Source organism: Calonectris borealis, chromosome 6 (genome assembly GCF_964195595.1).
Source record: "Calonectris borealis chromosome 6, bCalBor7.hap1.2, whole genome shotgun sequence".
NCBI lineage: Eukaryota > Metazoa > Chordata > Aves > Procellariiformes > Procellariidae > Calonectris > Calonectris borealis.
In genome coordinates, this window is record NC_134317.1 from 30989501 (window position 1) to 31004701 (window position 15201).

The following is a 15201-nucleotide window of genomic DNA, read 5'->3' on the forward strand; positions in this document are numbered from 1 at the left end:
CACCAAGCTCTTAAAAAGAAGTACGAATTTAATGCAGTAACAAACAGGAAGGACACAGACATACATAGTAAATGCTCATAACAAAACAACGTATTTCAGTTAACTCACAAAATGCTGTTAGAAGCTTAATCAACAAGAAGCCTTGTTTCTCATATGGCTACATTTTAGATCTTAAAACAAGAACTGATAATCAGAAAATTTAATGCTTAACAAAGTTAATCAATCTGATAAACCTACAAAGATACATTGCCGAATGCCATATTTCATAGCGTGCAAATCTTCTACCCTAACTTTTCTTCCCAGAAGTAATGGGGAAATGACAGTTCACAAGGTTTCACAGAGAGAATACTACACAGCATTTTGGCTTTACTCGGTTTTGGAAAGATCTCATTGTACATGATGTTTATGTTAGCCATTGGACGGTATCAGTGTGCATTGTGGAACAAATTACAGATTTCAATAGTTAACTGGTTCTCCATTAAGTTAAATGTAATTTAAATTAGAGGTGGAAGAAATCCTTTTCCACTTACTACATAAGTTTTCTCCTCTTCATTCCCACCTTGTCTTTCTCTATGAACATAGCTAGTGGATTTAGAGGCGGGATTTAGAATTGTTAGCCTGCAAAATAAAACACGATGAGCCTAAACCAGACAATTAACAATCCTGGTTTAGATATGGAAGGCTACATGCAACCCTTAAGCTGTCAGAAAAACACTTTTATATCTGCAGTCTGTATACAGGTACAAAAATTTTAACATGATAGAAGCATGCTTCTCCCAACCCTGATAACTGAATATATAGATGATGTAAATAGCTGGCACATGGATTGTTTTAATTGTGTTTCTCCAGTTTCACAGTTTGTTTGGCAAAAAATTTATGAGGCCTTGTCTTGAAGCTAACAGTTCCTCAGGACTCTGGGTAACTGCCTTAAAACAGGCAGTTACAGTGTGGTGTAAAACAGTGTGGTGAATTGCATTTAAATGAGATGTGCTGATAAAAGGATGTATTTTAAAAGCCTCAATGTTGCTGTGAAGGAGGAGGGTCTCTAGGTATTGGGAATATAAATTTTCTTCTTAAGGTATATGCTGGCTGGGGCATCTGCTTCTTTGTCCCCAAGCGGTCAATGCGTCTGCCCACATCTTCATTAACTTCTGTAAGAATCGACAAAATATCTTCACCCCTACAGCCAGAAGGAGAGCAAAAATTAAAAAACAACCTATTAATGAGCAGATAGCACTCCATTTAACACTTCCCAGATAATCTAGAAGATACAGTATAAGCATTTAAAACACAAAAAAGAAAACACGTACTTTTCTCCAAATTTCTCGTTTTGTTCTCATTTCAGTCATACTAAAAACAGAAGACCTTTTCTTCCCCTGTCTTGCTTGATTCAACCAGTAAAGAAAAATAATGGAATAAAATATTTTTTACCTAAATCCACTCAAGAAACAGATGGCTCTGCCTTAAAGAATATAGATGGCAGGTTTTGAGTTTTTTTACAATAAACTTCACATTCTCCAGATTATCTCTATGGTTCTAGCAGTGTTAATATAAATTTATCAGTGGCAAGCAAACAAATCACCAGTTTAACTAATTTTGTCCACCTCAGAACATGGGTTAGTGTTCTTATGTGAATTTGCCTTTGGAGGAAAAAAAAAGGGGAAGTTCCTCCCATTTTTTCGTGGAAGAGCTAAGCAAAGTATTTACCTTGGTACCAACAACTGTAGCTTGCTGCACAGGGCCTGAATATACCAAGCACCCTGTTGAATGTGCCGGAAAGAGACATATCCATCAATTGTGGCCATGCCTAGGAGGAAATCAGCCTCTTCAGGAATACTTTCAGAAGGAGAAACGCTCTGTCGTGTGGAAGACAAGTCAGGAATTCGTGCATCAGCTTCAACACAGACAGGACACTGTATCTCTTTACCCTGGCACGCTTGGATAAAGAAGAGTTTGGGTTTTTCAGCCAGCTGTGGACATTGTTTGGCAGTGAAGTGCGACATGATCATGCGGATTGATACAAGTTCCTCATCTTTCCCAAAGATCGCTCCTGACTCTCCATGAGATAGAATACAACATATAAAACAGTCCCTGTCTTTGTGATCTTGCAAATGCTGCCAAGTTCGCATGAGATCTTTAATCTCCCGAGATGTCAGATCTGTGTAAGTCCTCACATCCAGACCAAGCCATGTGAACACTCGCTCCAGTTCCCCTGTAATTGTAAGAAAGATAAAACAAAAAATTGAGGCAGTAGAAAACCAGTTTATGAAGGTCGCCATGCAAGCTAACCTGAACCGGGAAAGACGTTACACCCTGACACTTCTGCAGATTTAACCTTATACTACTATCAACTAAAGGTTAACTGGAATAGAAAAAGATGGCATCAGCTCAAGCACAGAGTTCCTGGATTTTTCTAGACAAGTTTCAGAAAATATAATGACATTTTACAATGTATAATGACACACTAAGTGAGCTCACAAATGACACCTGAAAATATGAGGAATCCCTCCCTGAGTTTCCGATTAGATCTTTCAAAACCTTCCTCACATCATTATTTTCCAGCTGCAGTTTTGACTATTAGAGTTTCATACACAAGAGATAAATAGGATGAACAGAATAAAATAAGAAGTATGCACAGAGTTGCTTGATTATGAAATTTTGCATTATATTATATAGAATGATGGTTTAGTTTAGTTTTAGTTCTTTATTATAAAGATAAAGGCTAAGTAAAAAGAGATTCTTAAAATGATTCAAGAATGATCCATCTGCATCAGAAACTCAGTGGTTACTCACTCTTTAACCCTTCCTCCCCTAAGATACGCAAATGATATAATTTAAGACATATCAAACATTTTACTCTTTCAGAATATGAACTAACTAAAATATAGACAATAAAATATAGAGCAATACTAGACAATCAACTCACATGGGGAAACAGAGAGACTAATCCTTCAGAAATCTCACTTCAGTAACTTACCAGCATCTTTGCAAGAACCCTTCCTCTCCTGAAGAGACCTATCGAAGTGAACATTATTAATAACAAGACAAAATCCTCGGTGTGGACCATCCATTTTGTAGCTTGTCATCTTCTGTAGAAAGGAGAGGAAAAAAGCTTACAGCCTCAATGAATTTATTCAACTTATCTGTATTTTCTTAACATGTCTCAAGATTGGCATCCAAAAATTAGAGGCATGGGTAAGACTGTGGGTTACTTTTGAAAAGCTGGAACTCTAATGGTGCCTCCTTGTGTGAAAAGACATGGGTGAAGCCTCAAGCACACTCTGTCACCATACTATCAAACTGTAGAGGAAAGGTTTAGCAGCTGGGTTGGTCATCTGTATGCGAAAGGGAGGATTCAGCAGCCAAACTCTGCGATCTGAATTGGTGATGGGGATAGAAGTCCCAAACTGTTTCCAATGTCACGACAACATTTTAACTTGAGATGGCAAAGGGTTCACAGTGAAACTATATGATGTTAGACATCTGAGTTGTTTTTTTCAAGAGTAGTAATGAATACCTGGAGCAGGTGGTTCATACTGATCCACTGGAAAGGGACACAAGCAGAACACACATCTCAGAAGTGCATAAACCTGCCACACTACCAGTTTTACTAAGACTTAAAAGTTACCTCCCACTCTTAAGAATGAACGTTTTAAAAACTGAAAAGTCACCAAAACTTCAAGTACCATCTCTCCAAGTCCAACCTTGGTTTGAAATAAAAAACTCCCACCACTCCAGTTCCTTTCTGCTCACTAGAGAGAGCAACAAACATCAACTTTTGTACATTTTAGTAGAACAAACTGAAGGCAGCACTCCAAGCTCCTTCAACAGCAGCAAGAAGTACTTTCGCTACAGCAGTCTGAACATCAGGTGATGAAAAGATATGTTATGGCACAGAACTTCAAGAAATTAAATAGCTATAAACAAATGCAGCAACTTGCTCCCTCAATATCCAGGCTCATCAGAAGGAAAAAGCCAGAGGGAGAATTCAGTGGTTACACTGCTGTACAAGGTTAGAGTACACATAAGGCTTCTAAGAGGGGATCTCGCAAAAGGCATCTTTTCTCCTGTACCAAGACCTCTGGTTTATTGAGGAAGATTGTTACATGCCTGCAATAGCTTACTAAAAAACTGTTGCCTTCTTTTACCCTTCTCACAAGGTCTTTGCATGCTGCCCCTTATTGCTTCTAATTTCAAGATGCCCTGAGGCTTTTTCTAAGCCAGATCCAGAAAGAGAACTGTGAAGCTATGTTTGTCTCTGTGTCTTGCACATTCTGCTGCCATCTCCAAAATGCACAACTTAAGAAAATGCCGAACATTTTGGCTGTATCAGGAAGATAAGCAGAGGCACTGATGTGTGGATAACATCAAAGGTATTATGCCTGTTTTGCCTCCACCACACCTTTCAATATTAGTAAGTTTCTGGCCTCCAAGGCTAAAATGTTCTGTGAAACGTTCCAGTTGATCAGACAACTCAAAAAACTTCATGAGACGCACAGATATCTCACATGTCCTTGCATGATAAATGTCATTACAAGGATGAAGACCTCACACACCCAGGTATTCAAGAAGAAGGATTTAAGAGATTGTCTCAAACCTTGGATTCATTTTCTACATTGCTGAATTCTCCAGGCAGCTCCAGGTTCGTTTCAGAGAAGCCTTGTGTAAGATTAGCTGCTTTGTTATCTAGGAAAAAAAAACAGCAGAGATATTTATGAAGAGAAATCCAATATTGGTGGATGTAGCAAAAAGGAGTTTAGCTAAAATACAGCGCTTTTTGTATATGAAACACTGTTTCATTGAAAGGAATAATTCCTCCATATGAGATAGCATCATCATGTTCAAAGGATCTATTCTGAACATGTCTCCAGTTATTTTTATTATATGTATTTTTTTGACAAAGGCAAGGTTTCTATTTGTACTGGTATTGTGGAACAATCATATCCATGGTGCAAAGGTAGATTCCACCTGAGACATTCAAATGAATTTTTCATTTGGAAATCAGCTTAGAAATAAACTGTATTGTAAAAAGGATCTGCAATGTTACTACTGAAGCTCCCATTACAGTTTTTTTTTTTGTTCCTGAATCACTGATAATAACTTTCAGACCAACTTTCAGAGCAAGGCTGCATTGACAGAGCTTGAAAGTGGAAAAGAGATGACAGATTTCGTACTGCTACACTTTGCAACTGGTCAATTCGATGTGGAGTCACAAAGATGGATGTAAATTACCCACTGTTATTTGTACAGAATCTTTTCAGAGATCTGGTCAAAAATGTAACTTTATTTATTGCTGCTTTATTTACTTCTCTTTCTGAATGCCCTAAAACACTTGTCTCCTTCTGTACAAATCATACACTATTTAATGCATTCAAAACATCCATCTCTACCATGCAACACTCCCGGGCTCTTCAACATAACGATCTATACAGCAAAAGAAGTCAGAGGTAAAATCTTGCACCCAAAAAATTAACATCTCAGCTTTATAAACAGTCATAGTGTCCCATTCTCTTGTCCTCCCAGGGATATTTAAACAGAAAACTTGTTTTTCTTTTCAGGAAAGAAATCATCTTTTTGCTTCTAATCAGAGCAGCCCTTATTTTACTTCCCAGAAAGCACATTAGTTAGTTTCTAGTAAATGACTGACAAAGTACACAGGATTTGCCAATTTTCTCTTGCCTCTTTTATATAAGAACAGAAATCCTTCAAATCTATTTGTGCAGAAAGCAAAAGACCCTTCCAAGAAGACAGCAAGGTAAGTGTGTTGCATTAAACCAAATGCTAGAAATTTCCCAGAGAAAGTAAAGGAATGCAACATTAAACATAAAGGTAATAAAAACCAAACACATTTTCAGAAATTCTTACCATTGATATTGGAACCGACAGATTTGATCGAGGTCTCCTATTTTTTGAGTGCGGGGAATACCATGTTAAAAGTCATTATTATATATAGTAAGTTTTCATAGCAATTTTAGCAAAACAGGCTTAATACAAAGCACTTTAAGTATTGAGTACAAAAAATACTGAATTCCTAACAGCAGCAAAGCATTTAATAATGAAATTACAAAAGACTTCCCCACTTAGAGCAAATCTCACAGAGCTGGAAATAACTATATTTTCTCTTGAGGATAAAGGGAAACAGCAAAGAATTTTCCTTCCCTTCCAAATGATCCTCTCATTATAGGGGAAGGCAGTCACTATAAACAAAATAAAGGTCCCAACATAGTCCCATATCAATTCTCTCGGATATTCTATTATTTGAGTATGAATTGTTATAACTACTGATTCTAGTCCTGCCTACAAGACATCTAGCAGTAAGTGTCAATGGTTTATTATATAGCATGGAAAAAGTATATAACTTCTCATCACTTTAAAGAAAACTCAGACATGATCATCAGGATTATGGAAACAGTCTCTTAGTCTTTTTTTTAAATTCTTTTAAATCTATGTTTTCTTAAAAAAATTACATTCATTTTCTTACAGTGCCAAGTGCCACGCATGAAGGCTTCCTCAAACCCTCTGCACATGTAAAGCAAATATAGCTCAAAGCAGCAATAATGCAAACCCTTCTGATACTAAATAGCTCATTCTCCTCAGCTCTTGTCTACTAGAACTTCACTTCTGGGAAGTATAGTATCCTTAGAAAGATCACTGGTTTTTCTCATTCAGAATTGGGTTGAAACTCCCTCTCTTCCTCTCCTCTTCCCCAAAAAAGAGATCAGTTATAGCCCTGGTAAGTTTCTGAATCTGATTCATCACGCAGCTGCAGGAGGGGTTTAACTGATCAAGGACTGGTACCACTGAGAAAATGGGACGACTTCCTTTAGCAGCAGCAGCTTGAACTGATCATCAAAGGACGGTGTTAGCCTTTAGAGATAGTTTAGCGTTGATCAGCTGAAACTTTAAAAATCAGCACCAACTGACTGACCCATTCTCTAGAAGGCACCTGTCTAGCTTTTTCTCTCACTCATCTCTCTTCCTAACATTATTTTTTTCCCCAATTGCACATGACCAATAGTAGTATTTTTGACTTCCACTATTTGATACTATATAGAGCTGTATTTCTTACATGCTGAACAAATATGCTTGTTCCATTCCTAAACGAAGTAAGAAGATTTAGCAAAAAATCTCACAGCCGGTACGGTTTCAAAATAAAGGCAAGAAAAAAAAAACAACCCCCCAAACCACTAAAACCCAAGTTGGCAGTATGTACTCCAGTGTACCTGTGGGGAAGTGAATACTCTGATGTCTCCAGTGTGAGACAGTGAAGACTCCTTGACTGGCAGAGTGTTCTCCTGCTGAGGCAGACACACTAAGAGCAGAAAGAGACAAAATGAGAGAAGCCAAGTGCCTTTCAATTAAACCAGTATGAATCTGCACATTAGGCAAATGCAGACCTATACTTACTGAAAGATATATTAAAATAGAAAGCAACTTTGAAACACACTCAGAAAGCATGGGGGAATGGAACTCATGAAACACTGAGTGCCCTTGCACCTACTGGGGAGACTTAGCTTTGTATTTCCCAGAATTTGTTTCCCAGTGCTTAAATAAATGGAAATAGAACTTTTTCCCCAGTATGCTTATAGTCACTCCACAGGACATTAAATGAAGGAATATTACAAACTGCAGTATAACCCCTGATAACGTGAATCACACATTTAATAACAAAGCCTATCACGTATCAGACACACATGCACACAGAGTCTGTCTCTCCAGCTTATTTGCAGGCAACTGCCTTGTTGTAGCGTGCATTCATACATCACAAAGTGCCTTTTACAGGACAGTCATCATCATCACAGCACTATTCATGGCGAAATGGAGAAGTGCAACATAACTATAAATAGATTTTCAGTTTCCCAGCCTGTTCGGCATGTGCTGGACTGCTCTGTGTGGCCTCAGATATTCCAGCACATCCCTACTGGAATTCAGCTAGGAAGTAATGCAAACTAGGGATTGTTATGCCAAATTTCGTGTGAAGATGAGCGTTCCCTCTCTAGCTCCTGTTCCAGCAATGCACACATAGGCTCTGAGGTTCAGTTGCCCAGACCCTTCTAGTTCTTCCTGCATTTTAGCAAACCTACTCCCTGACTCTGAATTTCTCACCTTTTGCCCTTTTGTAGCAGTTTACTGTTTCCACGAGATCAGGTGAAACATTCATACAGACTTCCTCCAGCATCTGTACATTGTTTTCAGTTAAAAGGCCCTGTTTTTCCAATAAAATCAGCAATTCCAGAGCAGACTGACAGCCAAAAAGAGAGAGTAAAACATAGTTATTGTTCCTTAGAACTCGAAAACCTGCCTCAGCCCTGTCTGCCTCAATCAATCACATTATTATCTGCTTTGCTTCCTACCAACAAGGTCCAAACAGTCAATTTTACATCACTGTGGGAGGTGGAAACGTTGCTCCACAGAAAGCTACTGGTTGCATTATTATTTGGTATGGTCAAGTTTAAACAGATTCACCCAAACCATATTAATGACTCTTGGGTTCGAGAAGGCTTTATTGCTGTGAAACGGTACTAATGACATACGGACATGAATCTCCTTTGCATGTGGTTCAAGCAAGGCGAAGATTTGATTTGTCACCCTTTTATGATCTAATGCAAGATTGTGGACTGTAAGTAATTGACCTTGGCACAAAGCACCAAATTCCACACTTACCTGTCAACAGCTTCCTCCTTGCTAACCCTATAAACACTGACCAGCCTAGTTACAGATTATGCCCTATTCTGCCAAATACTTTTCTCTTCACGCTTTTCCTCCTATTTCCCCCCTCCTTCTTCCTTTCCCGCCATATACACATTTGGCGCTCTCCTCACATACAAGAGTTATCCGTCGCTTTGGAAGACAGTTTTGCAGGAGGAAGATGATATCCTTCAACATCTCATCGGTAATGTTCTCTGACAATTCATACAGCATCTGCCTGTAACAGAGATCCAGTGAGATAAAAGCAGAACAGAAGACAGTGTAGAAACGATAAGCAATCTGAGAATTTAAAAACAGAAAGGGAAACAGTGTGGCACAGATGGCAGTAATGGAGAGAACAGAATCCCACTGCAAGCTTACCTGTACGGAGACACTCTTCCCTTCTCATGCAGACATTCTTGCACTTTCTCCTTGGTATAACCAAGTTTCTTGAGCAAGGAGTGACATTTAATTCTGTATAAGAGTTCAGCTAGTAGGAAAGTATCTTCTTCATTCAGATATTCTTCAGCCATGAGAAGCTGAAAGATGTCCACTGCTGACTTCACACTTTCTAGTTTTTTGAAGGGGAGCAAGTCAGTACAGAGAAATTTTAAAGCTGCTACATCTTCAGCCACCAGATTTTCGTCAATGTGCAGAAGCTGCTGACGGAACTTCAAGCTGACATCATCCTCCATGTTGCTGGAACCAACAGTCTCTTTGCCTGAAAGTAGAAAGCAAATGCTAGTAACACTTGAATTTTCAATACAACAATCCTTGTAACAAGATTTCATCCAACAGCTGTTTGGAAGCCCTGAATTCTCTGCAGAAGAGGAGTTTCCTTTTAAATAAATTTGAAACTTACTCCCTTCCCCAAACACAAGACTACAACAAAGACCAGATTTGGCAGAAGCTGTGAACAACCCAGTCTAAATTTGAAGTTATCCCTGCGCTGAGCAGAAAACTGGGCTAAGTGACCTCAAGAGGTCCCTAAGTTCTTCTATTTCTTTCAAACATCTTCCACATTCAGATCTTTGCTTCTCTCCACCATAGGTGGGAAGAGTCCCTGCAGTAGCTTATTACAACTCTCAGTGGAGAGAGCACAGTAGTTCACACATATTCCTTGATCTGCAGTCCTCAGAGGGGCTCATTATTCTCTGGCTGTAGCAGGGAGGTGTTCCTCTGTTACAAGCCTGACACGCAAGCTGAAGCTGTGGAATATCCATCCACCCCCAGTCATATCTTGCTACCAGACTGTGTTTCACATTTGGCAATGGAAAACCTTATAGCCTCCCTTATAAATAAATGTCAGCTAAAATGTAATAGCGCTCAACGCTTAGTCTAAATAGGCTCTGCACAAGCAACTCAACCTTACTGAAGTTTTAATAGAGACCAATCACTCTTCCACCTCACCAATTTCTTCCACGTAGCCTAGGCAGTTCTTTTCCGCCTATGGAAGGTTATACAGGTAAAAGGTGCTTCAGTGCCTTCTGCCCACATGGGCAGGTAGGTCTTTAATCTTTTGTTTAGAGCAACTGGAAGCAGCAAAGCTTTCTACATGAGGGAGCACAAGAAAAAATCAGGGAAGTGAGACAGAACCTCCGAATCCAAAGTCTTTGAAGCATCTGGGAGGACAGCTCAGCAGATAAACCACAGAGGGTATCACAGCACATGGGGGCACAGAGAAGAGACGCTTGCATTTTTGTGTTCAGAAGCAGATAGAAAATATAATCCTGAAGTCCAGATGCCCAGTTAGGAAACGAGGTTCGACAGAAGCCAGGAATCCTGAATTGTGTCCTGTCCCTAAGTCATAAGTCAGAGCGTGTGCAAAAAAAAATGGTCAGATTGCTTTTTCCTGTATTCAAACTTACTCTCCCATAGCTCAGTAATTGTTCTTCACATTCCTTCTCTCCTCATATGAAATCCCAGGTATTGTGACACCCTCTTCACTTTAACTGCTATCAAAAAGGTTCAAATCTCAGCCTGTTATCTACACATGGAAATTATACCACTTCACAGTAAATCAAACTTTAAATTAATTTAGCTAAAAGCTACTTTAAAACCCTATCTAGATGCTTTAATCAACTAAATTTAGCAGAATAATTAGGTTAAACTGATTCCTGCCTAAACTAACAAGCCTATATAATTCAGGTTCAAACTGAATTTGAAAATTTCAAATTTAGAATTTAGAATTCAGAATTTAGAGGCCAATGATTTCAACTAAATGAGTTAAAAAATCATCGCTTTAGGAGAACAGGGACAAGTTGTGTGTACACCAGGTGTACACAGTCATATCACCAACAAATCAAACTGAAGCAAGATCCAGCACAAATTCCTTCATCTACCTTTAAAATAGTTTTCAAGTCTGTGTTGCTGCCATTCTTGCAAAGCTTTTTCACTCCGAACATTCCCTGCTCGAGTTTGGAATACCCTCAAGACCTCTCAACACGTGCTGCATTTATTAGCTGTCTGTAACCTCTCTTCCCTGTCCCCTACTGAGGGCAGGCTGGGCTGGCCCTCTCTCCCAGCACCACAATGAAAGGAAATACTGCCGGCTCACTGCCTGCTCATCCACTGCTCAGCTTACTGCTATGGCGTTTTTAGAACCCTCTACCACTTCATGCATTTTACAGGCCATTTATAAAACATCACGGTAAAAAACAGAGTCCTAAAGCAAAGAAGGAAAACGAGCAAACAATCCCTATTCCAGTAAAAGAAGATGATGCTAAACACCCAGCACTAACACGCGGGGCCCAGGCCTACCTGATCCCCAGGTTTGCCGCGGCTCACCCTAACATTTACAGCTAGAGCTAGCAGGACATTAGCAGGCAGAACACCGACACACAGAAAGGCGATGGATCAGGGTCTCTAATTTATGTGTTGTGATACATCCTTAGAGAAGGAAAATCACATAAAATAAGCGATGAGGATTATCAAATTACTATTTTCCCTAAGTTTTACTGATTGGGGCACTGCCAAACTAAAAGATTTAAGAACAATGCAAAAACACAGAGCACAGGAGAAAGCCGAGGCTCAGCCCGCAGCCCCGCAAACTGGGGGAATATTCAGCTCCGGCCCCGCGGGCAGTCCGGAGGCAGCCGCAAAACACCGGAAGGAAGGAGCGGGATTTAGGCTCCGGACTCGAGAGCTGAAGCCTTTCTCCTTCCCTCTCCATCTCAGTCCCCCGTTTCTTACCTCTTGTGTGAGTTCGAACTCCGTCCCCTCCCCCGGCAGCTACTCTTGGGGCGGCGCTCGGCGCTTCCCGGCTTATGTCCCGGCCCGCGGCGAGCCGGCAGTGCGTGCCCAAGTGCTGAGTCACGACCCCGGGCCTCCCTGCGGGGGGGCGCGAAGCCTTGCGCCCTGCCGAAGCCGGGAACGGCCGCGCTGCCAGCCCGAGGCCGCGCAGGAAGGAGGCGGCATCCCCAGGAGCGGAAAGTGGGACAAAGTCGATCAGGGGGAAGGAGTTAGGGGCACGTCCGCCGAGCGCGACACCGCTGCCAGTGCGCGGGCGGGCTCCCGCGAAGCGCGGCAGCGCCGCGAGGGGATCGGCCGAGCGCCGGAAAGTGGCGGCGCAGGGCCGCCCTTCCCCTCCGGCGGAGCCCGGGCCGGGGCCCGCCCAGCACTCGGCCTCAGGGCTTGTGAACCTCCTGCCCGTGCCCCCGGCGGAGGAGCTTCGCTAGATAGTCAGAAAAAAGCGACCGACAGCGCTTCCAGGACGAAATACAAGAGGTGACTAGTAACTCTTTTCGCTTTTGCTGTCAAACCGTTTTAAAGCAGGCTGCATCGAAAAAAGCCCCGAACATTTTTGGCAGATTTTTTTTCACTGACAAGAAGCTTGAGAGCAGTGCTTGTGGGAGAGAGTTTCAATGCCGGTTTTATGTGGATCTGTCGCCCAAGAATTTAAAGAGTTATTCTGTGGTCTAGAGGGAGACAGGACAGAAATTTTCTCCAGAAAATCAGCTTGAAATCCAGCATTTATAATTTAGTAGTAATAGTAATTTAGTAGTAGTATTAACAGTACCAATTTTGCTAAATCATGATGCTATTTTAGTAATGGCACCAATTCAAATCACATTTCTTATGTTGTTTCTACAAAATATTGAAAATACACTCTCAGAGTAAAACTGATTTTAAAATATGGCATGTACAGAAAGGCACAATCCACAAAAACAGAGTTTCTAAAAGATGTCTTACTGATTCTAATACAGAAGCTGAAAATGAAAAAAATACATTCTCCAAAACAGCCACAGAAAAGCTGTCAAATAATTCAGTATAGGAGACAGTTTAAATGGAACATGGTCAGATACACAGCAGATCATCCACACAGATGGCAGCTGCTTCTCAGCAACATCATCCTGCATGTCAGAAATGTAAAACTCTGGATATCAGAAAAGAATTCTCAGAACTGTCATAAAAAGCTTCTCTGACTCAGCTATCTGTAACAGGAGTCACTTTTCTTCTTATGCAGAGTCAAAAGGGGAGATCAGACATATAGCATGCTCCATCTACAACTGTTAGCACTGTTTCTTCCTCTTGAACATTACTTCTTCTCTGGATCATGAGTTGGCAACCATTGTAAGATACAAGTATGTAAGAGTACAAAGTAAACTGGATTTATGGCTCAGTCACGTCAATGTTGATGGCTGAGAAAAATCATGCAACTTAAGTCTGGTGCAAAACACTACAGAATCTCCTGCCTCACGAGTACACCTTCAGAGCCACTGAATGATATTCTGGCAATTCTCTTTTCCCTCTTCCATATATACAGCACATACGGAAGTACAACAAATGTCTATTTCAGTTATCAGAAAGCAAAACTAAAATTCAGTGCCATGGAGCAGAGAGCCTGACAGCCTTGTTCCAAGCACTGACAATGCAGGAACAGAGGAGGAGTGACTTGTTTTATCTTGTTCAACAGCAGGTTCTGAAAACTAGACATTTTGGCAGTCCGTGACCATGAAACTTCACCAGCTTGTCACTTTTTATGTTTCTGCGCTAACACCCTAAACTCATGATGGATCCAGAATTAATTCCCCTTTTTCTTTTGGCTACTTAATGGAAGTTTGATATCATTCAACCATTCTATCTGCAATACATGTACAACGTGATGCAACCCAGGCCCTGCAACTGGTCACTTCTTTCCAGACTCAAATGTTAGGTGCACAGTACAGCAAGAACAGACATTCCCTGTCACGTGTACAGAGGGACACAAAAAGCTATGGGAGAAGTGACAAACAACTTCTGGCATCACAAAATTCCTGCATGTTAATAAACACTGACTTCAGCGCTACTTTTCACTATGCAGCGAGTACAGGGAATCAATTTACCCACATGCCACTCTTGAAAGAGGTGTCAAGGCAATAAATACTGCTTAGATGAATGATTACAGAATGAGTACTGCTATGGTTTAGGAATCTACTGAGGGTCAAGACAACAGTGTAGAAAATCAGTATCTGACATCCATCCACAATACATGACATGTCCCCATAACTCTTTGGTCATTAGAGGGTTGTGATCTCTTCCGACCCAAGCAGCCAGACACAAAGAGACTCCCTTCCTTTTTCACTGCAAGGGTTGTTTACAGCAGCCTCTACAGTTTTCAAAACAGCGTTTCTTCGTCGTTTCTTAAGGAAGGGGACATGGACTTTACTTACTATGTCATGCACTAAGGTGACGAACATGTACACTTCATAACCCCCAAACCAAACCTACATTGTCACAAAACTACAGAAACAGAATATATGCTATTGCTAATATCTTAAGTAAGTAGTTTATTTAGCATCATTCAAAAAACCCCAAAACTCCACCACATCATTATATCCTGGAAGGATAGCCACTATTACTCTTACTTCCTTTCTCCCTTTTCTCCTGTTTTCTTCTTTCTCCTTCCAATATTGATGCTGTATTTCTCCTCCAAATCTTCTTTTCCCTAATTGTTCTTCTCTTGGTTCTCCCTACCATTCCCCTTCTTGTTCCTGCTTGAAATTTCCGTATTTCTTTCCCTCATCTCTCTGTCTCCTCTTGGTTCCATTCTCCCTGCTTTTGGTTGTCTATAAGGCAGCAGAAGTGCTCATCACATGCAAAAGCTAGTAAGGGAAATGGGAAAAAGTGAAGTTAATTTGAGAAAGAAATCACATTTATTAACATCACATACGTATATATAATAACTAGGAATCAGATCTTATTTCTACAAACATATTTGTTTCACACCATTTGCTTCATTTACCAGCCACTACAGGGAGTAGCTTCTAAGATTCCAAATCTGTCATTTAAAAATCCTTTTCTTATCCCATGAAACATGAGCAAGGTAGAGTTTCAAAATTACACTTGTGCTTTATTTTACTGTAAGATAGTCAGTTATTAAATATTCAGGGTTAGAAATGAATGCTATTTTTATTACCTATCACATATAATACAGACCCTTCTGTTGATGCAATGCAGTAAGTTCTCTACTTGAGTGTGTGGAATACATATGAATGTAATTTTAAGACACAAAGTATTTTTAAAGCCAGAAGC

General features: G+C 40.4%; 1 protein-coding gene across 2 annotated transcripts; it reads right to left on the reverse strand.

Annotated features, from left to right (window-relative positions):
• Positions 1–10: 10 nt before the first annotated feature.
• On the reverse strand, positions 11–14646 carry LOC142083693 (caspase-10-like). 2 transcript variants are annotated; one of them, XM_075153501.1, is made up of 10 exons: positions 14535–14646; positions 9070–9409; positions 8827–8926; positions 8107–8242; positions 7224–7312; positions 5866–5902; positions 4598–4686; positions 2978–3089; positions 1708–2212; positions 11–1180 (listed from the first exon to the last, which is right to left on the reverse strand). In XM_075153501.1, exons 1-10 carry the CDS (start codon positions 14644–14646, stop codon positions 1018–1020), a joined length of 1683 nt encoding a protein of 560 aa, XP_075009602.1. In that variant the 3' UTR covers positions 11–1017. The 2 variants fall into 2 exon arrangements, with proteins under 2 accessions (XP_075009602.1, XP_075009603.1); XM_075153502.1 differs by lacking the exons at positions 4598–4686; positions 5866–5902.
• Positions 14647–15201: the final 555 nt, after the last annotated feature.

Coding starts and splice junctions, on each gene's coding strand:
- LOC142083693 (XM_075153501.1), bottom strand. CDS start 14,646: ATGGTAGGGAGAACCAAGAGAAGAACAATTAGGGAAAAGAAGATTTGG. Junction 2,213..2,977: donor GGGTTCTTGCAAAGATGCTG/GTAAGTTACTGA, acceptor TTACAATTACAG/GGGAACTGGAGCGAGTGTTC. Junction 1,181..1,707: donor CTACAGTTGTTGGTACCAAG/GTAAATACTTTG, acceptor TTCTGGCTGTAG/GGGTGAAGATATTTTGTCGA.